The sequence below is a fragment of the Leptinotarsa decemlineata genome, unplaced genomic scaffold, assembly GCF_025532065.1.
Source record: "Leptinotarsa decemlineata unplaced genomic scaffold, Ldec_3_MD MMD2_P_RNA_scaffold_2, whole genome shotgun sequence".
Taxonomy (NCBI): domain Eukaryota; kingdom Metazoa; phylum Arthropoda; class Insecta; order Coleoptera; family Chrysomelidae; genus Leptinotarsa; species Leptinotarsa decemlineata.
Genome location: NW_027412529.1, coordinates 6354040 through 6377904, shown reverse-complemented (window position 1 = coordinate 6377904; position 23865 = coordinate 6354040). Strand labels below are relative to the sequence as shown.

The following is a 23865-nucleotide window of genomic DNA, read 5'->3' as shown; positions in this document are numbered from 1 at the left end:
TACAAATCTTGGTTTGATTGAAAATGGTATGTTTTCAGAGATTATTCTTTGGAAGAGAAGCATTTTGGCTGTATCTTGTCTATCCTCATACAAAACATTGTGGGAAACTTCCAGAAGAATCAATAAAGTTCAAACTGAACACTTCATTACAAAGATGTGCAGAACATGCATAGAAGTCACAAAGAAGAAGAAGAAGATACAAACTGAAAGAAAAAGCCTTTCCGAAACAACTACTCCCAGATGCTAATTGAATTACTTTCTCCGGAGGTTTTCCACAATTTTTTGTAAAATGATGGAGAAGTTGAAACTAAAAGCTTTTTTCCAAAAAGGTTTCGAGGATAATCAATAACTGAAATTTCCACGTCTCTCGTTTTTTTCCATGTAATCATTCCTCATCAAGCTGCAGTTCTATTTCTTATATTTTACTTGCCTATTATTTCTTAAAGGATCTGTTCCATGATTGAGGATTTTATTTTGATTCATTTTCACCGCATCAATTCTTCACAAACTCATAAGGTATATCATTCATTTCGCAATTTCCTTATTACGAGTATTTTGTGTTTTGGAGAAATGGTAATTTTGATTTTACGAAATACATTCGAGTTTGACCATGAGCGCAACATATAAAATGATTTATGTATTAATTCCACCTTAACCAGATGTCTACTTCTTTATATGAATATTAGTATTTTGAAAAGGACAATAAAATAATTCAATCATCCTCGATTATGAGGTTTGATAATGTTTTGAAATCCTCAGTTATTGAGGTTTAGAGGATGCCGTAAATATAGAAGTATGTGAAAGTGATAATATCCGGTTGAAATAAACATATTTTTTGTTTTGACACACTTCTGAAACCTCATACACTGTGTTCAAGATAAGAAGGATCAGCATGGGAAAATCTAAAAAGTAATTTGTCTAATTTAAAGCATATTTGAATGAAGTTGGCCAATGGAACGAATATAAAGTTGAATCAGTGAAATGTTCGTCAAGAAGGCCAACTTATTGATACCTCGTATGTTTTACTGGAACTAACAGACAGTTGACTAAGTTCTTGAATTTCATCGATTCTCTCCACCCTTCTATCATATTCACCATGTAGATGGCAAAATACGACTCTATACAGTTTTTGAACTTGACAATAATGGAAGTTAACAATAAATATGATTTTTGAATTTATCGTAAATCAGCACATACAGATATTATCAATCATAATTCGTCTACCCACCTGTATCAGCACAAAGTAGCAGCATTCAACAGTATTATACACAGCCTGATAAATGTTCTCTTGTCAGATGCGAATTTCAATAAAGATCGGAACATAATAAAACGAATAGCTGTCAACAACGATTACGATAGCAGTCTAAAGTTACGCTTCCACCGGAGGAACATGAGGGAACTTTTGTGTTTTTGTTGCTTGTTGCTCAAAAATGTTTCCTATAGTTCCTAAGTGTTTCTTCTTGTTTCGGCAACAATTATTGCATGTTTTCGGTTTCCAATTTCAGCGGTAAATTTCAAAAGAAATTCGGCAACAACAGGGAACAGAAAAATATTGTTTCCTGAGTGGAAACACATACTGCAACTTGTAGTAGGGGAGACCGAGGAGGGTTGTGACAGAGGAGAGTTGTGACACGCGCGATTTCGCTGTATCTGTGACCGTTAGCGAGCTGTCAACGTCGCACATTTATTGTTTTCTAGACTGCTTATTGGATTTAGTACGCGCCAACGGCCCACGAGGAGCGGCTGAGTTACTGTGACGCTGTCATCTAAAAAACGACCAAAAGTAAGTTTTTGATCATAACTTTCTTATTCTGTCTTTTGCTATATATTACGGGAGCATTAGTGTAATATTTTTTCTAATTTGCATCGGGCCTTCAAGATTCAAAGCCATTCATAATTTTATTGAGATCTCTTACTGTTTGGAGGTTATACATTATTATTCTGGCACACTCACGATTTTGCGCACCTAGGAGAGTTGTGACAGGCTGTCACAACTCTCCTATTTTATTTACTAACAAGTGATATGGCTATTTTGTATGCATTCGATTGCTGCATTGCTTTTTTATTGTTTCAGAATGCCTAATACATATGTTCGTAAAACAGAGAGAGGAATGGCTAGTATCGAAATTTACGATCTGGCCTTTGAAGAGGTGACGGTTAGAGGCCAAAGCCTTCGAAGTGCAGCATCTTCATATAATCTAAATTATATGTCTTTACAAAGATACATTAAAAAGAAAAAGGCACATCAACAACAATTATCAGACGAGGCTCCATCTGTAGGCTATATCAGCCCAACAGTTTTTACGAAGGACGAAGAAAAGATATTGAGCGATTATTTGTTGACTTGTGCCGCGTCTAATTATGGACTGACTACAAAAGAGACAAGGAGTTTAGCCTATTTATTAGCAAAAAAACACAATAAAAAAGTTCCTGAATCATGGGAAAAAAACGAAATGGCTGGAGAAGTGTGGTTAAAGCTATTCATGAAGAGACATTCAAATTTATCTCTTAGGCTACCTCAAGCTACAAGCATCGCTCGCGCCACGAGCTTTAATAGGACAAATGTCGCTGCCTTTTTTGAAAACTATACAGGAGTCTTGGCCAAGCATACTCTCAGCGGTAAAGATGTATGGAACGTCGACGAGACCGGGATTACTACAGTCCAAAAACCTGATAGAGTAATCGCACGACGTGGAGAAAAACAAGTCAGTGCGATGACTTCTGCGGAAAGAGGAACCTTAGTAACGCTGGCTTTTGCTGGGAACGCCTTGGGTAATTATATACCACCTATGTTTATATTCCCTCGGAAGCGATTTCAAGAACATTTTATTCGGGATGGCCCAACAGGTTCAGTAGGAACAGCAAATGGATCCGGGTGGATGCAGGAAGACGACTTTCACTTTTTTCTTGAACATTTTACAAACCACGTGAGGCCAACAAAAGAGCAAAAAGCTTTGTTACTTCTGGATAACCATTCATCCCACATGGCTTTGAAAAATATAGAGTTTTGCAGGGAAAACGGCATAATTTTGCTCACGTTCCCTCCACACTGCACACACAAGCTGCAACCAATGGATCGTGCAATTTTTGGTCCTCTTAAAAAGGCCATTAACACAGCTTGTGATAATTGGATGCGGTCAAATGCTGGCAAAGTTATGTCTATCTATGATATCCCTTCCATAACAAAAACTGCCTTTGATGTGGCGATCACTGCAAAAAATATCAGCGCTGGTTTTGCTGCAACAGGAACATGGCCTGTTAATACAGATATTTTTGGAGAAGCAGATTTTTTGCCAAGCCAAGTTACAGATCGCATTTTGACCAATCCTGTGCCAGAACAAGCTTCCATTACTGCAGAAGAAGAATTGATAGAAAATCCGGAAGAAGGAACCCCCACCCAAAATTTGTCAGTTGATATAGTTGAGAACGACGTTGTTGTTGGGGAAGGTCTAGAAAAAAGTGATCACAACGAGCACGTTGGATGTGAAGAACGTAATGTGACTCCTCTTGTTATGACCGGCGACAACTCTAAAGAGCCTGCAAATATTGAACCTGTTGCATCTACATCTACAGTTCGTAATCCACTTGCCACCCAATCTAATGTATTCTCGCCAGAAACAATAAGGCCGTTGCCTAAAGCTCCGCCAAGAAAAGCCATGCAACAGAATAGACGTAAGATCAAGTCTGCCGTGCTAACAGATACACCAGTTAAAGATGAAATTGCTGCCATAGAGGAAAATAGGAAAGTGAAGAACGTGAAGAAGCGCATTTTTACTGATAAAAATGCTAAGAAACCAAAGGGGAAAAAACCAAAAAATAAATCAAAGACAAAGAATATTCGTGACGAAGAGGAGGACGATAATGAGGGCGGTGATGGCACAGAAAATGAATGTTTTTCCTTATGTTGCCTCGAGCCCTTTGCCAATAGCAGGCCTAACGAAAAATGGGTGCAATGCATTAATTGCAAAGGATGGTCACATGAAGATTGTACTGGGGGAGAACTGCAATACGAGTGTCATAATTGTTTTTCGGATTAAACTAATATTAAGTATTTTTATTCTCTCTGTGCCATTTAGAAAGATGATTTATTTTGTTAAGTTTTAATAATTATGTTACTTAATTAGCCAAAGATTATGATTAAAACTGTTTCGTAATTACTTGTTCATTTTTAATCTACAAAAAGTGCCGATAAATTCCAAACACTGAAGTGTCACAACTCACCTCGAGCACTGTCACAACTTACCTTGGTATTAGGAGAGTTGTGACACGGGTTGTCGCTTTGGTTTTAATCCATTATCTCGGGAAACTTATTAGTTTTGTGTATTTTTATTTTTGATTCTAATAGAGAATAGAACAAGCTTTGACTGATGTAAAGTTCACAGATATAGGTCAATTTTTAACCAAAATATATGAGTGAAAGCAAAAAGTGTCACAACCCTCCTCGGTCTCCCCTAACTTGTTTCCGTCTTAATAGAGTGCGGCTCGTCGTTGAATACAGTCGGTCAAGAAGTGTGAAATAAATAGAAAAATGCCGTTTATGTGGACAAATGAATTAGTGGTCGAATTAATCGAAAACTATAGGCTTTGTGGGTGTTTATGGAATACAAAGCACGCCCAGTATAAATGTAGAAATGCGAAACATGATGTTTGGACAACATTAGCAGAAAAAACAGGGTCAAATATAGAAGAGGTGAAAAGAAAAATGAAAAATGTTACCGCACAATTCTTTGAAGAAAGAAAAAAATTATCGTATTTCAAAAAAGTCGGGAGCCGGCGCCAAATTTATTTCAAAGTGGTTTTCTTATGAAATCTTGTTGTTTCTTGCGAACAGAAACAAAGTTATAAAATGTACTGAAAAAGGAGTAACTACAAGTGAGGTACGTATTTTATTTTTGTTTTATTCGTTATTTTTACACAAAGTTAAAAGTTATTTTGCCATGGAACCATTCCTTCGGGTGACATAAAATATTGAGCAAATTCATCTCGAACTTGTTTAGCTTCCAACGTTGAATTACGTGCTTGCTTTCGCAGTGATGCAAATATACAGTTGTTTATTTGTCTTCTCCAAGAACGTGAGATCGTTTTGCCCGTATCTTTGTCTTCAGAATCAAACGTGCCAGGCGGTGTACTTTCGGGAACGTACACTGCTTCTCAATACAATAACAATACATCAATAAATAACACCACACTGAAGAAAGACTTGTAATTATAAAATTCACTGCCACTATGTTTTGGTGCTTGTATCTTGATGTATTCGCCGTCCATAACCCCGGCACATTACGGAAAATTCCAAAGATTAGAGAATTGATGTTCCGTAATAAGCCACCCGTCTCTACTCTGAGGCATCTGAAAAATGAAAAAATATATTTTCAATTTTCAGGGTGAGTATGATACGTTATACAGCAGTGGAATGGACAGCGAGGAAATTGAATCGCTAGACTCCAATATAGCAGACAAGGCAGATGAAGTTAACTATTCTTGTTTCACTGTTGAAGAGGCGGATAATGACATCGACAATGAGAACAAAATAGTTGCTGTTATTACTAAAACAACAACAACGCCCGAAGAAAGCAGAATCAGATCTTCAACGCCTTCTATAAGCGGCACTAAAAAAAGAAACAGGAAAATAAGCTCTTTAAAAGTCCAATAATACTGAAATGTAACAAAAGAAAAGCTGAGGTGGAAGTTGAAGAACGACAGAAAGTGGCAAATCTATTGCTGAAGCAGCTACAAAATAAAAAGCCACGAAATCGTTTTCAAGTTTTCGGCGAGTTAGTTGCCAGTAAAATCGAAAATCTTCAAAATGTAAACGCTCAAAACACGGTAGAGCATTTAATTGATCTCTAATATTTTGTATGAAGCGTCTATGGGTAAATATGATCGGCCATTACAATGGTATCAAGATTGGCATATCAACATATCATTCATCAACATATCATTCAGATCACCAGAGCTATTACTCACCCTGTTCCAATATTTCTGTAACATCACCAGCCTCAACATCACACACACCTATGCCATCATCAAGTAGCTCATATGGAACTAATTATCTTTCCCAAACAGAGACAAACAACACGATACTCTCAGAAGAAGAGCAGTCTTGTAATAATCTTCAAGAATCATCAATATCTGATGCAATAGTTTTGGCCATGTCGGATGCAGGACTTGCTCTGTTGAAATAACGATACAATGTTATTTTTTAAATAGAATATATCTTTAATTTTTTCCCCAGTTCAAAAAATTGGTTTGTATTCAAATTTAAGTAACATGCCTACTCATTACACTATGTCATTTGATTGAAAAGCTGTGTATCTACTTACCTTAAGTTTATCCTTCAGAATTTCTGCGATTACTTCACATACTTCTGGTATTATTCTACTATATTATTCTATATATCATTCTATATTCTATATATTATTCTTCTATATTATTTTCTATGTGTGAATCGTCATTTTTCAATGCATTGAGTAGGTGCATGCCACCATATTCACTTCTATCGCGGAGACTTGGTTTCACCCCATATTTGTGCTTTCTTTTTTGCCGATAACACTATAAAGGACGCCGCTGCTGCCGCTATTTCATCATCTTGTTCCATGTTTGACAATCGCAGTGGAAACACTGAGTTGCTCTCTGTAAGTTACCAGAAACATTGACGATTTAAAAGTTCTGTCAGTGGAAACAAAAAGTTTACATTTGTTGCCTTCAAGTTCCTAAATACACCAACAAGAAGAAACACAAGGCAACAGAAATGTTACAAAATGTTCCTCCGGTGGAAACATAACTTAATACATTCTATTTTATCAATAAAGTTATGCTTATGCTTTGAAAAAAGTTTCCCCAATTTGAAGAGATGAGGATAAAAGTTATAGAACCTTAACCCAAGCAGGCCAACCCACTACGAATATTTCTAATTTTCTGTTCAGCAAAGGTGTGAATATTGCATTCAAAACTAACGACAACTTAGTACATTTCGAATAACAAAGATGAAAGTTCAGTTTCAGAAAAATCGGGAGGATATAAATTATCATGTGGGTCATGTTCAATGTTTTATGTAGGTCAAACTGGAAGGACGTTAACAGCTCGCATAAGGGAACAGAAAAATAGTTTCCAGAATGGAAAAATAAACTCCATATATGCCTCTCATCTAATTACAGAGGGAAATGAGTTCAACCATGAATTCATGCCCCATTATTTCCGGAAGAAAGGTTTAAAACTCAACCTGTTGGAGAGTATGGAAATAAACAAATCAAAAACTCTCAATATCTTATGAGCAATCGAACTGAACTGAATAATTTGTCATTTTCGAATCTGTTTATTTCCATGAGAGAAAAGATAAGTATAATTATGGTACTTTCATATAGTTATTGAATGTATACCTAAATTTATAACTAATTCATAACTAAATCAAAATGCCAGGAATAACTCCTAGAAATATACTTGAAAGACTTTTCTACGCTGTTGGAAATGATTTGGACGCTCCTACAGTTTGGTGGAGCCCAATCAAAAGAGTTATCCTTGGTATCACCAGAAATTTCGACGAGTTTCAGCCATTGACGAGTGCTATACTGATGATACAGTATGCATATACGAAGATAATTTTTAATACAAAAGAGACATCAAGTTGATTCAGAAATCTTGGATATCCTCCGAGAAATAATTGAAGTTTGTTCAATGTATGAGGCTCCAGATCACTTAGAAAACAGTACTCCACTTTTTCAACAATATGAAGAAGCAACTACTAATTGGTTTATCAAATATGGAGATTTAGGGCGCCTACATGAAATTAAAACAGAATGATTCATGATCGTGAACATGGCCCATTTGGTACTGGAATGAAGGAATCTGCTCTAGCAGTGAGAAATATATCATTAATTACATCAAGTTGTGTACATTTTCATTTTTTGTCAAAACGAACAACAAGAAGGCTATCCGTCTTATAACTGAAAAGAACAAATGAGTTTGATTTAAAGAAATATATAATTTTAGATCATAAATGTAAATGACACTCTTTTCAGTATACGAGATCACTTTGTTTCATGATACTGTTTTCTGTAGATAATTTGTTTGGAATATAATTTAAAATGTGGTAGTAGTAGCAGTTAGTAGACTGTTGAGCTTTTATTTTTCTCATCTCCAGTGGTAGATTATTATATATTTTACAACCATTGAAAAGATTTGAGGTTGGAATGGCTAATCTAATATATTCTGTTATAATTCGTTAATGTGTTATATAAAGTTCAAACAGTTGAACATGCATGTTATCTCTTGTTTTCCACAATTCACTTTTTAAAAATTGGTTTATTTCTTTATAAACACTTTATTACAATTTGAATATAACGTGAAAAACTTGGAACATTAACAGAATAAATATGAACTGTACTTGAGAATGATTTCTAAGTTAATGAACATCTTTCTGACCTCGCAGGGTCTATTTATACGTTTTGTATGAAAAACAATATTTGAACAGTGTCAGCAATTGCTTTGTCTGGAGCACAAGTGTTCATATTGCTGATACTGCACAATAAGCACTTTTAGCAGGAAGCTGTTATCGCTTTGTAATTTAATACGTGTGAGACGCTAATTCGCATATAACAACTCCCCTTTTATACAAAAAGTTGTTGCTTTTTGCTGCAACTTTTCACAAAACATTTTCCTTGTGGAAACTGGTGTTGAGTTGGATTTCCTCTTCTATAGGTTCCTGGAGGTTGATACTTGGTCTTCTCCTGGGGATGAATCTCGTTAAGATACGGGATGTTTGTCTGTCTGGTCTTGGATGATCCGGGGGTGGTTGATTCGAAGTGGATGTAATACCGATTCGTATTGGTCCTTTTCGTCTACATTTGCAAAAGATGTAAAGTATGATTAATACAATGATCAATGTTATAGTGCAATATGTGAACCATGATATGTGCTTGTTCACAAACGGCTCATTGATAAGTTTATCCAATTCTTCGGAATATTGGTTTAATTTATGTTGAGCGATGTTCAACTCGTCAACGTTGATTTTGTTGAGTTTCAGCGGTTTCAGTTCTGGAAGATGTCGTTTTTCAGGAAGATGGTCGCAACAGCTGTATGGTATTCGAACGGCATGGTTTTTGTATGTGACGTTCTTATATCTATCGACGAAGTATTTGGAGTGAATTCTAGTGCTTCCAACGAATGAGCTGCATCCGGGTTGGAGTTTTAGCAGGGAATTGGTTTTGATCACTCGTGTAACTGGTTCCATATTTTCGCAGTTAATGGTGATTGGTAGAACTTCAGATATTGTTATGAGCCACAAATTTAGACTCAGTTCCTGGACATTGTATTCCGTAGCGTAGATCAGTGAAGACTGGCAAGTTTTCGGGAGGACGGTCAATCTTCTCAATAGTTGGGCTTCGCATATAGCTTCGCTGTCAATCGGGTAGGGTAGTAGATCGGAACAGATTCTTACGCCATGATTCAGAGTTTTACAGTTTTCTAAATTTTGAAGTGAAATGTACAACAAGGATTCGTCATCTCTCGCAATATATTTTTGAACAGTTAATAATATGTGATGAAGTCCCGTTCGGTTATCTGGAATTGGTATTGGTAGAAGTCGATACAGAGTGTATGTTTCTGGTTCGACCAATGGAATTTTTAATATGAAAACAATTCTTTTGTCCACTTGATATGCTTCAAGTTCAATGATTTCGATATATTGAGCAACATGTGAGAGCATTGTGGGTAAAGGTAGATTGTTTTTATGGAGTGATTGAGAAATTTCCTGGAGTGAGTTCATTAGGTCATTAGGAGTGATAATTGAACTGTGAAGTATTTTCAACCTAGCGAATGTTATTGAATTCAATATGTCGTCAAGAGTTGATTCCAAGAAAAGATAGCTTTCCATTAATGTTTCACATATTTCCAATGTTTTCAATTGTGCTTCATAATATGCAAGATCGTCTGAAATGTTATAGATTGATTGTTCTATTTGCTTGATATCTCGATTGAAGGTTTCTTCATCGATTTGAAGTTTTTGAATAGTTGTGTTGAAATTTCTAATTACTGATGTGGTCACCGATATTTGATTTTTCAAAAGGTTTTCTAATTGGTGTTCATCTTGAGTGAGTTTATTAATACAGTTGGTGTAATATTCGCCGTCTGACGAGTCTAGATTACCAGTAATGGCTTTCCAGAAGGTGCCTATTCCATTAATTAATCCTCGTTTGGATCTTTTATAATAATTTTGGGTGTCTGCAAATATTTCTCGATATTTCAAGTCGAGTGAGTCAGATATTTGGGTCAATAAACTAATGTGTGTTTTCACTTCGGTTTTGAAGGATAACATTCTAGGGTTTGATTGATCAAAAGTATATAGCATGTTTTCCAAAATTTTGTTGTTGTTATTTAAGGCAAATTCTATGGAGTCCAAGTCTTTGTAGACGAGAAGAGTCCATTTATCATTGGAAATTTTCAAAGTGCTTTCTTCGTGAAGAAAAATTCCTATTGTGTTATTAATGGGTTGAACTGAATATTGGGAATGTGTTGAGTGCGTTGCTGAAATCAGCAGGAGAATCCTGAAAATGAAATCAATTTTCAGTACAAGGTCGTAATCTGTCAAAATTTACTTTTGTTTTTTGTCTTGTCTTCCAATTAACTAGCATTGCTGAGTTTTGGTAGATTTCTATAATTTCAAACGGGCCATTAAATTTGTTTTCTAGTTTATTTTTGATTTGGGATTCTTTAACGTAAACATTGTCTCCTACCTTATACTCAGGTATATTTTGTGCAACGTTTCTATCGAATCGAATTTTGGATTTTTCTTTTTGGTCTTGTGTTCTTTGACGAGCAATTTTATAATAATAAGAGATTTTATTATTTAAATCTCGTATGTACTTAGTTATGAGTTCTTTTTGGTTGTACAGAGTTTCGGGTGGTCTACTAGAGGTGTGTCCAAATAGTAGTTCGTAAGGGGTGAATCCGTGTGTTTTGTTTTTGGTGTTATTGTAACAAATTATTGCGTATGGTAAAATACCTAAGGGGTGTTCATCAGGGTTGTCGATTTTATTTGTTCTTATCATTTCTAGAAGGGTCGCGTGAAAACGTTCTAAGGAACCGTTTGATTGCGGATGGTCCACACTAGAAAATGATTGTTTAATGTCATAAAGCGTACAAAGGTCTTTCAGTAGGGCGTTGTTGAATTCTCGACCGAAGTCACAATGAATTCTGAGTGGAGTTCCGTAGTGTTGAAAGTATAGCAGTAAAGTGTTTACTACTGATTTTGCTGATTTATTTTCAATTGGATAAGCTTGGGTAAATTTTGTGAGTTCGTCTCGAATTGTAAGTATATAATTTTTTGTGGGAATTTCAAGAATGTCAATGTTTATTCTCTCGAATGGTGTTTTCGGAGTTTCTGTAATGACTAGAGGGCTTTTAAGGTTTTGTCTGCAAATTTTTGCTTTTTTGCAAGTTTCGCAGTTCTTTACAAAATTTTCTACGTCTTTGATCAGATTTGGCCAATTATATTTTTCTTTTACGCGTCTAACTGTTTCGTTAATTCCTCGATGTAAATTATTTTTTCCTGAATGGCATTGGTCCATTACGATGGGAATTTGGTCTTCGTCGGGAGTTCTTGTTAGATTTTGGCATACTGTTATTTTAATTTCTTTTTCAGCGAAAATGAAAGAAAGAATTTCCAAAATTGGTAAATCCAAATTATTTTCGACAAAGTACGTTTTGGAAATGTCTATTTCATCTGTCCATTTATAAAGGATGAAGAATAGAATTTCTACGGCTGAAGTATGATCGAAGGGTAAAGCGATTATGAAATATTTTCTGTCTTTAACGGTTTTACTTGAGAGAATATTGATTCTATCGTTGTAAAATTCGACATTTTCCTCGAATATGTCATCTATGATTTTATGATGAAGATCTTCTAATTTGTTTTGGCAGAAAAAAGTGAGGATGTATTTATGTGATTTGTCTAAAAGTTGCGAATTGTCAAATTTGATTTTTGAGTAATCAATCAGGGATCGAGTTTCATATAAGTGACTGAAATTTTCGTATTCTTGTAAAATTTGTTCGAAGGGGGTTTCTTCGTGTTCTGGTGTTTCTTTGTTTTGTGTTTCTGTGTCTGGTGTTTCTGTGTCTTGTGTTTCTGCGTCTGTTGGTTTGTTCGTTTCATTGATTTCGTTTGAAGCGAGTATCGTAAGTTTTCTGTGAAAATTTACACATTCTCTGAAGTGATTAATTTTGATCCGTGATAGGGCATCGGCATTTTTGTTTATTTTGCCAGGTTTATACTCTATTTCGTAGTCGTACTCTTCTAATTTGAGTCTCCAACGTGCTAGCCTACTACCTGGGTCTTTTATTGAAAAAAGCCAAGTGAGGGGTCTATGGTCAGTGATGAGTTTGAACTTTCTTCCGAACAGGTATGGTCGAAAGTGTTTCACAGCCCATACAATCGCTAAAAGTTCTCTGTCAATCGTAGAGTACTTTGATTCAGCGTTGCATAGTGTTCTGGATGCGTATGCTATTGGGAGGTCTTTTCCTATCGGTCCTTGTGAAAGAACAGCTCCTATTGCAAATGCGCTAGCATCTGTCGTTAAGAGGAAAGGTTCTTCGAAGTTGGGGTAAATCAAAATTGGACTAGAAGTAAGGGCTAATTTCAATTCGTTGAATGATTTCAGACATTCTGAGTCGAATTTAAATGGGGTATCTTTTTGTAGTAATTTTGTGAGTGGTTTGGAAATTTTGGCAAAATTTGGTATGAAGCGTCGATAATAACCAGCTAAACCTAAAAATGATTTGATTTCTTTTGGGTTTTTTGGTTGGGGGAATTCTTGGATGCATTCAACTTTGGAGGGGTTTGGTTTAACGCCGTTTTTCGTGATGACGTGTCCAAGATAAGCGACTTCTTTCCTTAAAAATTCGCATTTGTCAGGCTGAATTTTCAAGTTAGCTTTCCTTAGTCTTTTGAACACTTCTGTTAGTCTTGAAATATGTTCATGGATCGTTGGTGAGTATATAATGATATCATCCATATATACAAGACAGCGCTCGTTTTGGATGCCAAGGAGGATGTTATCCATCACTCTTTGGAACGTGGATGGTGCGTTCTTTAATCCAAAAGGCATACGGGCAAATTCATAGTGACCGTTCTCAACAGAAAAGGCTGTTTTCGGAACGTCTTTTGGGTCGATTTCGATCTGGTGAAATCCTGACGCAAGATCGAGGGTGGTAAAATACTGACATTTTCCAAGCTGATCTAGCAGGTCGGAAATGTTGGGTAACGGATATTTATCGGCTACTGACAGTTCGTTCAGTTTTCGATAGTCAATCACAACACGCCATTTGGGTTTTCCGGAAGCATCTAGCTTTTTTGGTACTACCCAAACAGGGGATGACCATGGGGATGTCGAATGTTGAATGATACCTTGATTAAGCATTTTGGAAATTTGGCTTTTGACTTCTTCTTTGTGAATATGAGGGTATCTGTAAGATTTTGTAAACACAGGTCTCGCATTGTTAGTTTCGATTGTGTGTTTAATTTCATTGGTGAAGGTGAGATTGTCGCCTTCAAGATAAAATATGTCAGAAAATTCTAGGCATAATTCGGTTATCATTTGTTTTTCTTCATGGTTTAAATGGTCAAGTCTGAGTTGGTTTTTTATCTCTTGAGTTCTGTCAATTTGTTCTAAATCATCGTGAGAGGTGTTAAAGTTCAAAATTGATTCGAAGTCTGTTATTGGTTCGAGAATAAGGTCTGAAAAATCTATTGTTTTGGGGATTGCGTTGGCGTTTATGATGGATGTCAAAAATTCACCATTGTTGTCAATTTTTACTAAAGCATTTGGTATTCTGACTTTCCTCTTTTTCTTGCGCTAACAGTATAGCGTCGGTATTTTTGAAGTTACTTTTGAGTTTGAATATTCTTTCTGTTCTGGGTTCAATTGAAATTTGGTTTGGTTTCGAATTTTCAGTTACTTCATTATCTATAACTTTGAACAAAGGGACTGTTTTGAAATTTGTAATTAATTGTTTGTTTTTTAGATCAATAATGCAATTATAATGTTCCAGAAAATCGGATCCTAATAAACCATCGAATTCAATATCAAGGTTGTGAACATAGACTTTGTGGGGATCATTATCTTTGAAATTGATCAGAGTCGATTCAGTGATTAAAACTTTTTGGTCCGTGATTCCCTGGACTATTACATTTTCTGGGAATCGGTGAAGGTATTTTTCACAAGTTTTTGGTTTGAATATCGAAATTCCTGCACCAGTATCTATTAAAATTTTGAAGGTATTTGAAAGGTCTTTGATGTAGTATAAGTTTTTTGAATTCATGGAGTGAAGTGAACTTACATGAAGCGTTGTTCCGGGAAGTTCAGATCGGGGTGATAATCTTCTAGGTTCATCGATTGGATTTGAGTTTGAATGTCCGATGTTATGTCTTGGGATTGACTGAAATCTGGGGGGTGATGTTGTGTTGGAAGTGAAAGAAAATCCTGGTATTCTGAGATATTTGGATTGTTTATATTTTGGTCGTGTTGGTCATTTTGATCATATTGATCGTATTGGTTGTATTGATCGTATCGTTCAAGTTGTTCTTGCGGGCATTGACCATTATCAGTATAATAGTCATTTTCTTGGCTACTAGCTGTATAGTAGTTCTCATACTCCGTGTTATAATCTTGAAGAGGTTGAGATTCTTCATATGTAACGCAATGTGTTCTTTGTTGATTTGAGTTGGGGTTGCGTTGAATTACTGAGGGACGATTCTGGTTTTGGTTTTGGAAATTTGGCCTAGGTGGGGTATTTTGGAACTGCGGTCTTTGTTGATTGTTTTGAAATTGTGGTCTTTGTTGATTGTTTTGAAAATTCGTTTGAGGACGGTTTTGTTGGGGAAAATTTGGTTTCGGAAAATTCGTATTTTGAAAGGAATTTGTGTTATTTGGTGGCGGTCGTTGTCTTTGGCGGCATTCGTTCGACAAATGACCAAAGCGTCCACAAAAGTTACACGTTCTTGAAGACTGAGGTTGTTGGGGTCTTTTGGAAATGTTGTTTTTCGGTTGGTTATGTTTGTCATGCTTTTGGTTTTCGAAATACGAAAGTTGGAGTTCTCTCCTGATTCGCATATGTGCTTCAAGCATGTCTCTGGGGTTTCCAGCGCGTATGATTTGCCCTAGTCTGGGTTCAAGTCCGGTAAGTAGTGTATTCAGTGTCATCGTTTCGATGAGTCTCGATTGAGCTGTTTTTTGATCGGCAGTGAGAGTAGATTTTTGAATACAAGCGTGCATTTTGGCGTTATGTACTTGTAATCTGTTGAAAAATATCAACGCGGTTTCATTTGGTAGCTGTTTAAGTCTTTGTAGGTCTTGGATCAAGGAGGTGAGATCTCGGGTATCACCAAAGTTTAAATTCAATAGGTGTCTGATCTCTTGATATGTTTCGGGGTTTCGAGAGCTTATCAGTTGGGCAGCTCTTCCGCGAAGTTTGTTTTTAATGTGTATCGTCAAAAGATTTCTTTGGTCGCGAGTTGACATTTGGTATGCACAATCGCAAGCATTTGTAAAAGTTGTAAGAAATATTTGGTCTCCTTCAAATTCAGGGACGATCGAAAATATTTCCGACAATTTATATGGTTCAATTTCGGGAAAAGGTTCAGGGATTGGTTCAGGGGCATTTTCGTTGTCAGGCATATCGCTCAATTAATCGATTCACTGGACTATAATAAATCAATAATAGCAATACTCAATACCTCTGAGATAATCGAACAGTACGATTATTTTGATGATAATTGATCTGTGCAATTATCAACAATTGGTTTTACAATAAGCCAATAATCAATCTGTATGATTATTGCAATGAAATAAAATTCAATACAATAAACGAGATGAATCTTTGTTGACTTACAGTATTTGTTTCATGGGTGATTCGTCTTGTTCTCGAAGTTTTCCACCAGGGGCTTCACTAGGTGTTCCTTCCGTGGTTTTCTTCAAGTGATGACTCCTCGGGTTCTCTTGGTTCTCGCTTTCTCGAAGGGCTCGGTCCTTTGTTTCCTTGAAGGGCTTGGTTCTTTGATTCCTTGAAGGATTGGAATCCACCGCTGCCAGTTAGAATTTTCTTGTTCTAGCAACGTTCAGGAATCCTACCGACTGCGCCAATTTGTTATCTCTTGTTTTCCACAATTCACTTTTTAAAAATTGGTTTATTTCTTTATAAACACTTTATTACAATTTGAATATAACGTGAAAAACTTGGAACATTAACAGAATAAATATGAACTGTACTTGAGAATGATTTCTAAGTTAATGAACATCTTTCTGACCTCGCAGGGTCTATTTATACGTTTTGTATGAAAAACAATATTTGAACAGTGTCAGCAATTGCTTTGTCTGGAGCACAAGTGTTCATATTGCTGATACTGCACAATAAGCACTTTTAGCAGGAAGCTGTTATCGCTTTGTAATTTAATACGTGTGAGACGCTAATTCGCATATAACATGCATACTCTCTAATGAGGCTAATGAGTTGTTTCCCAATAGAGCTTTTCTACTTTTTATGAAACATGCAAAATAGGTAAGTTCACTAATCGTAGTTATTATTCAGCGAAACAAAATTCTTATTCAGCAGAAAATTTCTTCAATTGGATAAATGTTATGTAAACAACTTTTATTTTAGTGACGGTTCGATGATTTGGAAATCTTTTTTGATAACGACTCTTGGCGATTCGTTAGACAGAAGGGACGGTGTAAACTTGATAAATGATTGTTGAAATTTTATTATTTTTCCAGCAGAAATTATTATTTTTCATTCGAAATGTAAAAAACTCAATTTGCAGACATGAGTTTCAATTAGACATTTCTATTATTTATAAACTTCATAAGGATATATTTTATATTCTGTTCAGAAATTAAACATTCACCTAGTTCATAGTCAATGTGTGTCATTCTTCAACAAGAATGTCAGAGCCGTGAGAGTGAACGACACTACTAGTGACCAAAAGCAAGTTAATTGTGGTGTTCCCCAAGGCACAGTATTGGGTCCTTCATTGTTCAACATTTATATTGATGATTCATTCAGATTACACAGTGAGGGGGAGGTAATTGAGGGTTTATAGACTGACACCTATCAAAATACAACTACTCACCTGGTTATTACCACAAAGGGCGTTGGATTATATCCAAAACAGATTAGAAGATGAAATTTATTTTTTAATGAATCTTTCAGATTAAAGTTCACAGAACTGTTCCAATTTCCATCGTCATTTATATTTTTGGTGATGCAATATTATTGTCTACCTCAAGAGAAAATCTCACAATCCCTTGGCAACAAGGAGATTGCGGTTGCCGTATTTCTCGATATTGAAGGAACATTTAACAATGCATTACTAAAATCTATAGGATCATCTATGACTTGGAAAGGTATAGAATCGACTATAACTGTATGGAACTATGCCATGCTGGTAAACAGAACTGCAACTACGACTCTTCGAGGCGAGGCCATTAGGTTCGGGGTCACCAAAGGCTGCCTTCAAGGTGGGGCACTTTCTCCCCTTATGTGATCGCCCCCGATGGATAGGCTGCTTGATGCCCTCGACAAAAAAAAGTAGATCTGCAAGCTCATGGAGACGACCTTGTCATCTTGGCAAGGTTCACGTTGGGAAGGGTAGCTTGTGATATCATCCACGATGGTTGTTGTTCACAGCTGGTGCATGAGGAAGCAGATGTCTGTCCTGGGGTTGACAGACCTCCTCCTTCACCAGGAGGAGGAAACTGGACCATCTAATGCCTCTCTCTTTTCCTCAATGGTGAGGTCATTTCATTTGGAGGTGAAATATGTTGGTATTGTCCTTGATAAAATACTCACCTACAATGCTCTTTTGGAAAAAGTTTTACATAAAGCCAGATTGTTCCAATGGATATGTCGAAGGATTTGTGGTGAAACTTGGGGTTTAGGCCCCACACAAATGCATTGAATTTATGTGATTATTGTCAGACCAATGATCCCTTATGGTGCCTGGTGGCCGAACGCTTAACGGAAAACGGCTCAAGCGAAGCTCTCTGCCTCACAGAGACAGGCTTATCTGGCCATCAGTGATGCCATCAGTACCATACCGTCAGCATCCATTGATATATCTCTAGATCTTTCTCCTCTCCACATTTTCCTAGAGAGAGGCTAGATGGGCTGCATTTGCAACAGACTGTTGGTTGACACTGGAAGTCACAGCATTCTGGAAATGACCTCTAACTTTATGCCTCCAACTGTCAACTACGAACTGTCTTATAAAGTACTGTTCTCGAATAGAGAGGACTGGATCCTCCTGGAGGAGATAATATTGAGAGCAGAAAGTTGTTGGTTTCGATTCTGGTGCAGGGGTTTTCTGTTTCAGATCCAGGACAGAGATATCAACCTACCTAGGAACCTATGCGACTGTATTTCAAGCAGAAATTTACGCTATTGAATTGTGTGCGTAGAGATTGGAAGAATCCAACCTCATACACAAGTCAATAAAAATTGGTCTAAATTGGTAACAAATTGCCAACAACTACTCTTCTCGATAGGAAGACTCAACAGATTGTCTCTGATCTAGATTTCTGGCCATACTGGCCTAGAAGGAAATGAGGCTGCTGACATTCTTGCAAAGGAGGGTGCTGTAAGTAGCTTCATTGGATCAGAACCTGTGTCATTGTTATCGCTTCAGGCGTTACCAAACAAAGATTGAACACCTGGATGGCAAAAAGATTTATGGACTTCTGGCAGAATCTTCCAGGATTGGCTCACTCCAACTCATTCATTTACCCTTCGAAGCTTGATACCAAACAGTTGATGGACTGCAATAGGGATGAACTACGATCTCTAACAGACCTTCTTACAGGTCACTCTCATTTGAATCATTATATATAGAGACTCGGATTGTCAGAAGGCAGTGTTTGTCGCCTCTATTTGGAAAATAATAAAACAGCAGAGCACATTTTTTGTGCCTGCCCCGCTGGGAACCGAATCAGGTTTTTACAGTTTAACAGAGTTTAACTCCTAACATCTGAACTGAAAGACCACTCACCATACAAACTTATCGGCTTCGTTAAGAAGCTGGGTTCATTTGGTCGAGTGTCTATAGGTGTGAGCTACAATAAACCTTTGCGGGTTGCGGTAGAGGGTCGAATAGACCTACCCACTTTGGACCTTACCTAACCTAACCTACATATTTACTCAGGTTACGCTACGCCCAATGATTTTATTATTTTTTCAATTGATCAATACCGTAGATTGCTGATGAGACTGGTGTGGCGATTGCTACCTAAAACCTTCTGAATCATTTTCTAGCTTTCAGTACATTATATACTTCATTATTATCGGTGTTGTTCAATAAAACCGCTCAACATAAAAAAAAATTATCAATGTTTTTCAATTTCTGAGAATAGACGCAAATTCGGGTCTGAATGTTAGTATGAGTTGTTGTGCAATTTTCAGCTCTTTTTTTATCGACAAAATCATAAGATAGGATAAATTATTGAAAATGTATAGAATTCATCCCGTGTGTACTGACACTTTGTTACTTCTACACCTATTTGAAGTTCTTCGTACCAATTTTGATTTTTTTTATTTGTGGAAGATGACAATTACCACAAGGATTCTTGAAGAAGTGAAAAGTATTCTGTTTTTGATAAACTAATTATTGAATATCTTGTTTTCACCTTGGATTTTGAGAGTTTCATATGCTTTTTTCACATTTCACATTCCTGAACATTTTAACAAGCTCAGGAGATATCTATACTGATAGATATTCATACTGATATTGATGGAAAAAGTACACATTTGGGTATGAAATATCAATAAAAATTCAAGTTCATTCCATGAAAGTATGAGACGAAAATATGAAAAAATTGCTTCCCATTGGTGAGGCCGATTTGATTTTTGAATTGTGTATATAAAAAAAATCAGTAAATGAGAGAGTAACAGAAATCTTATGTCTGAAATGTTTTCTTCTTACTGTTTTTTGGTATATAATCTTCCACAATATGAAAAATAATGAAAGCCTAATCAATAGCAACTTGTCGTGGCTGACTAATTCTGCTTAAAAAAAAACTATTTAAAATCTGTTTTTCCGTTAATCAGCTCTTCAATGGTTTATATTACGTAGTAACTTTTTGGGGTGAACTTTTCAGTTTGCCCCTTATTACACTCTAGCAGATTCACTGTTGATTTATCTTTGTTATTATTTTTCAGTATGTGGGAGGTTATATAGACAAAAAAACAGTGAAAAGTATTGAGTCTTTCACAAAAATGTCTTTCAGAGAATATTTCGAAGGTTTTTCATTTTACTTGATGATAATAAGTTCATCTGTTTACTTCACATGAACAACATGTGTGTTTCTTTTTTTCCTTGGTGAAAGGTACGTATCAAAAGTACCTTCTATCTCCGATAATACATGTGCGGCCAAATCTAGCAGTTCATAAATGACAATAGGAGTTTCAAAAAATAGCGTTTATATATTTTATAGAAATGTCAAAAATGTATTTCTGCATGAAAAATCAATGAGTTTTATTTGATGATGAGATGTTCAAAGTATGATGAGGAAAGTATGGACTTATGGTATCTGTAGAGTAGGGAGGGTGAGTGTAGACTCACAGCACTCGGCCACATGTGACCCATTGTACATCCTCCCGAAGAGTTGTCCTCCTAGGTCATCGTCCATCCTGTCCTTTCCAGGAAGGTGAACAGACATCTCCTTTATATTGGCAGGTGTAGGCCAAGACTCGCCAAACACACACTATCTTTCGCAACCTTGAGGTATGTCACGGTGGCCTCCGTAAAGGTTTTGGAAGGTGCAGCAATATTACTGTCGTTGCGCGGCTTCTTCAACCTTTTTGAGGTTCCCTCCGTGGAGATGCACAAGTGAGGGAGCTTTCCCGCAGTGTCAGCCGCTTCCTTGCCCTCATTCAAGGCGGAGCTCCTGGCACCCGCCGAAGGAAGTGCCCTTGTTGGTGGAGGTGATCTGCTATGTCCAGCCTCATTCCAAGCGATAGATTGGGGTGGACATATCTGTTCATCCCCAGCCACCGCCTTAGATTGAGATGAGCACTTCTGTCCTGCCTCGAGGTTGGTGTTTGTTTTTGTTGTTTCTATTGTTCCATTCATGTGTGTTCCCACGAGCAGCAAGGAAAGAGTTGGTCACCTCTGGTAGAGCCCCGCATTACCAGAGGTAGGCTGATTACAATGATGTTCCTCCCAGTTCCCCAAGGGGATCGTTCGTGACTGCATATTACCCTGCGGCCACTCAGCTGTCGGCACGATTCCTTACACCTTAGCTTTGGTAGGCTGGTTAACTGTGGCATGTTTTGCAGCAGCTTTTGAGGGGTTTTAGTTCCCCTCACCTTACTTATTTCTGCCACTGACAAGGAGTCCGGCGACCCCGTCCGTAAGGCCACATTGGCTTCCCGGACAGGGCCTCCAGTCCCCTGGTCGTTCCCCTATCCGCCACCTGGAGACACGCCCGATAGGTATAGTGTATCAATTTTCAATTGAAGGTAACTCATATACAAATTAAATTGAGAGCTAACGGCAACAATGTTAGATATTGGAACTATATTCTTACCGGGGTCATTTTTATTGTCTATGCATCGCCATTGTAAATAATTGGAAAGTAAGATGATTCCATAAAATTTTCCCCCCGTAACGAGATAGCTTCTGCATATCGATAGGATGTACGAGCGAATAGGTGAATCAGTTCGTTAAATACTTTGAAACATCGGTAAACTGATCAACACTTCGCAGGTCTATTATATTTGCGTCCTTGAAATGCCATAACTAGTCATTCGGTTTCTTCATTATCAAGCATCCTTATCTGCATAGGCGTAGTGTGTTCTGTTTCTTGTGTTTTGTATTCATTAAATATATTTCATTATATTCATTAAATAGACTGTTATATTTATTAACTTTGAAATATAAGATAGAATTGGCCGATACATGTTTTTCAAAATACATTATCATAGATTTTCATCACATTCACACTTCATTGTGGGATAATTAGTTGACCTAGTCATGAAACCATGGTATGAATGTTCGTTAAACTCCGATATAACTATCATTAATTAGTTCCTAGAATATTATTAGTTTCTAGGTAGATAGTAATATTTCAAAAAGTATATATAAATCAAAATCTATGTACAATTTAGTTTGCTAGTGAACACGCTTGAAAAAGCTACTGTGCTGCAAAACACGTGTTGCGGATTTGTTAATCTGTTCTAGTGAAAATCTCACAATAAAATGTTTTTCAAAATACATCAACTTTAAAATAGTTTTTAAGGTAAGTGAACAACTGACGAATAGCTGAATAATATAATTGGGTTTTATTATTTTCATAGTATTGAGATGGATGCCGTAGCAGGTTCAAGTAATGTACAAGTGAAGCTGCAGCCCAGTGTTAATTTTCAACGGGAATATCCGTGTCGACAATTGAACGCATTGTACGTGAAAAAAAGGTGACTGGGATTGTGCAAGCTCCAAAAGTACATTGTCGTGGTAGAAAAAAAATTAAATTGGACGAGTACCAGAAAAATTTTGTACGCTATACCATTCTTTCTTTTTGAGAATAAAGCACCAACCCTCGAATCCATTACCACAAAGATAATGGATAATGATCCCATTCCAAAAATGAGCAAAGAGAAGTTATGGAAAATAATAAAAGAAGATTTAAAATTTATACACGCCAAACGATCCCGTAAATCTGTCTTAATAGAAAGAGAAGATATAGTCTCATGGCGACGGAGATAACTTTGCTCTATTAGAGAAATGCGTTTTACTCACAAAAAGATTTATTATCTGGACGAAACGTGGGTGAATGCTGATCACACAGTATCTAAGATCTGGCAAGATACTGTAACTAGTTTTCGTCAAGCATTTGTGGACGGTTTATCAACAGGGTTACGCGGACCAACAGGTAAAGGGCAACGACTAATTGTCGCTCATATAGGTAGCAAGAGTGGCTTTTCAGACAATAGTGTACTAATTTTTTCATCAAAAAAACGGGGGATTATCACGAAGACATAGACGCCCAACGCTTTGAAGGATGGTTTGAATCCCTTCTTTCACGAGTCGAGCCAAATTCGGTAATAGTAATGGATAACGCTTCTGACAGCCGATTAGTAGAACAGCTGACAACTATGACCACCAGAAAAGCAGACATGCAGATTTGGTTAGGACAAAAAGGAATTCCAATTTCAGAGGACATGGTTAAGGCCGAGCTCATGAGTGTCATTAAACAACATCGTGACAGATATCGCCAGCATGTGGTGGACACAATAGCTCGTGCTGAAGGCATCACCATTTTGAGACTTCCTCCTTACCATTGCGAGTTAAACCCGATAGAAATGATCTGGGCTCAAATTAAGGGTTAGGTTAGGTTCGCTAGCTCGTGAAAACGTAAAATATAAAAGTTCTGATGTTTAACGTTCATTAGAACTCGCAATGGAACGGATACGGAAAGAAGATTGGGCTAATGCTGTAGCCCATGTCATCAAGGAAGATGAGAAAATGTGGAGATTGCACGGGATGGTAGACACTGTTTTCGACCAAATAATAATAGATTTAAGTGTGAATGGGGATTTCTCTTCGAACGAGTTAATGGATTCTGAAATTTCATGAGCATAACATAAGTAATTATTTCTTTGCTTTGTAGTTCTCTTTCTATATAGAAGGAACATAATAATTATTTTGTAAATGTTTCTGTTTTTTTTTTGAAGTACTGTATTAGGCATAATAAGAAAATGTTAATAATTTTTCCATTGACACCAAGTAGCGCCACATACAATGAAATTGTTTACGTATACTCACCTATGTGTTTGAATAAATGAAAATATTATTTTGGTACGCCTCTGCAGAGTTGATAAGAGGAT

At 36.7% G+C, this 23865-nt stretch overlaps 1 protein-coding gene across 1 annotated transcript; it reads left to right on the top strand.

The window, feature by feature from the left end:
• Positions 1 to 1595: 1595 nt before the first annotated feature.
• LOC141487479 (uncharacterized) lies at positions 1596 to 5650 on the top strand. Its single transcript, XM_074186569.1, has 3 exons — positions 1596 to 1783; positions 2075 to 3947; positions 5381 to 5650. The coding sequence occupies exons 2-3, from the start codon at positions 2076 to 2078 to the stop codon at positions 5648 to 5650; spliced, it is 2142 nt and encodes a 713-aa protein (XP_074042670.1). The 5' UTR covers positions 1596 to 1783; position 2075.
• The last annotated feature ends 18215 nt before the right edge of the window (positions 5651 to 23865 follow it).

Bases quoted from the DNA above. Each gene is read 5' to 3' on its own strand.
- LOC141487479 (XM_074186569.1), top strand. From the start codon at position 2,076: ATGCCTAATACATATGTTCGTAAAACAGAGAGAGGAATGGCTAGTATC. The intron at 3,948-5,380 runs GTGCAATGCATT...TTCAATTTTCAG, and splicing joins GCAGGCCTAACGAAAAATGG to GGTGAGTATGATACGTTATA.